A 1,450-nucleotide genomic window follows, 5' to 3' on the forward strand; every position below is an offset into this window, starting at 1 on the left:
CCAGGATGGTCTCGATCTCCTGACCTCGTGATCCGCCCGTCTCGGCCTCCCAAAGTGCTGGGATTACAGGCTTGAGCCACCGCGCCCGGCCTCAAAGACAATAATTCTTATAGTCTCAACTCTATATTCTTAATTACCAATTGTTAATTCCTCTATCACCCACAATCTATAACAAAGTAGCAAAATTTGAAGCATGAGCGATACAGAACCTAGGAGTAGGCTTCCTGAATAAAAACACTTCCGAGCTTGAAAGTTCCATTTTATCCACTCTTCCTTAATGTTGCCCCTTTTAAAATAACTCTTGCGGCCCAAATAGTTATAAAAATATCATACTTTTCAGCAAGGCACAATGTATCTGAATAGATAATGCATGTTCTGTCTCAACACATTTAAGTGTACATGTAGTTTAAAAAAACAAAAGACAACTGGAGAAATAATGACATCATAGAGGGCCCCTTATCTCTGCTGAGAAGTGGTATCAGCTGAGATGATCAATACAAGACTATCACGGCCTGAGACAGTAGACTTGTTAGGAGGGTAGCAGGGCATGTTCCCTGAAGGATTTCGGTTACTAGACACACTAAGAACACAGTGCAAGCCATGATGAAGGCAAAAATAAGTAAATCTATGCGTGTCTTCATGTGTAGACAGTTGATGCTTGTGAGGCATCAGTGTCACCTATAACAACATACAGTGAAGGAAAGAAATGCTTTCTAGGTCAGATATTTAAAATGTAAGGTAATAAAAATGCCAAATACATATGGTGATTTTCTTAGAGATTTAAAATGATAGCAGAGTCTTACCATTCATTAGACTGTAATGTTGGGGAGTCATTCTGAGCAATGTGATATAAGGCACTCATTGCATTCATGTTGAAAAGGGGGGGCTTCCGTTCCGCTGGAAGAGGAAAGAAACACGATAAAGCAGTTCTTGAAGGAAATCAGGCAGACAGAGAAATAAGAAATGATAAGCAAAGCTTTGCTGCTAAATCAATAGCTCATTACTGTCATCATGCCACATAATCCACTTATTTTAATCTCTAAGGTTGGCCCAAGATAGCCATTCAGAAGCTGCTGGACATTAAATGTACATTGGCAAAGCTCCTAACAGAACCCATTTCAAAAGAGTGAAAGAAAAGTTTCTTTTTTTTTTTTTCACATATCTTGAAAAAATTGGCTTTTGCATATTTTCCCACAATAGGTGTGAAGATTTTTGTATGTGCGTTTTAGCTCAAAAATATGTATTCTCTCCTTGAAGTCTGGGTATTTGGTAAAAAAGAAAAAGAAAAAATTCATATTCACTTAAAAAATTCAGAAAGTAAAGAAACATTGAATAAGGAAAAAGATTACTATAAAATGCAACATTTTTTTTTTTTGAGACGGAGTCTCGCTCTGTTGCCCAGGCTGGAGTGCAGTGGCCAGATCTCAGCTCACTGCAAGCTCCGCCTCCC

At 38.5% G+C, this 1,450-nt stretch overlaps 1 protein-coding gene across 3 annotated transcripts in view; it reads right to left on the minus strand.

The window, feature by feature from the left end:
* Positions 1-1,450, minus strand: part of TAOK3 (TAO kinase 3) — a 248,328-nt gene that overhangs the window by 78,731 nt on the left and 168,147 nt on the right. For all 3 annotated transcript variants that reach the window (XM_011928713.1, XM_011928714.1, XM_011928715.1), the window contains one exon: positions 804-897. In XM_011928713.1, coding sequence (XP_011784103.1) covers positions 804-897 — 94 coding nt within the window. The remainder of the gene's footprint in view (positions 1-803; positions 898-1,450) is intronic.

Source organism: Colobus angolensis, unplaced genomic scaffold, assembly GCF_000951035.1.
Source record: "Colobus angolensis palliatus isolate OR3802 unplaced genomic scaffold, Cang.pa_1.0 Scaffold79, whole genome shotgun sequence".
NCBI lineage: Eukaryota > Metazoa > Chordata > Mammalia > Primates > Cercopithecidae > Colobus > Colobus angolensis.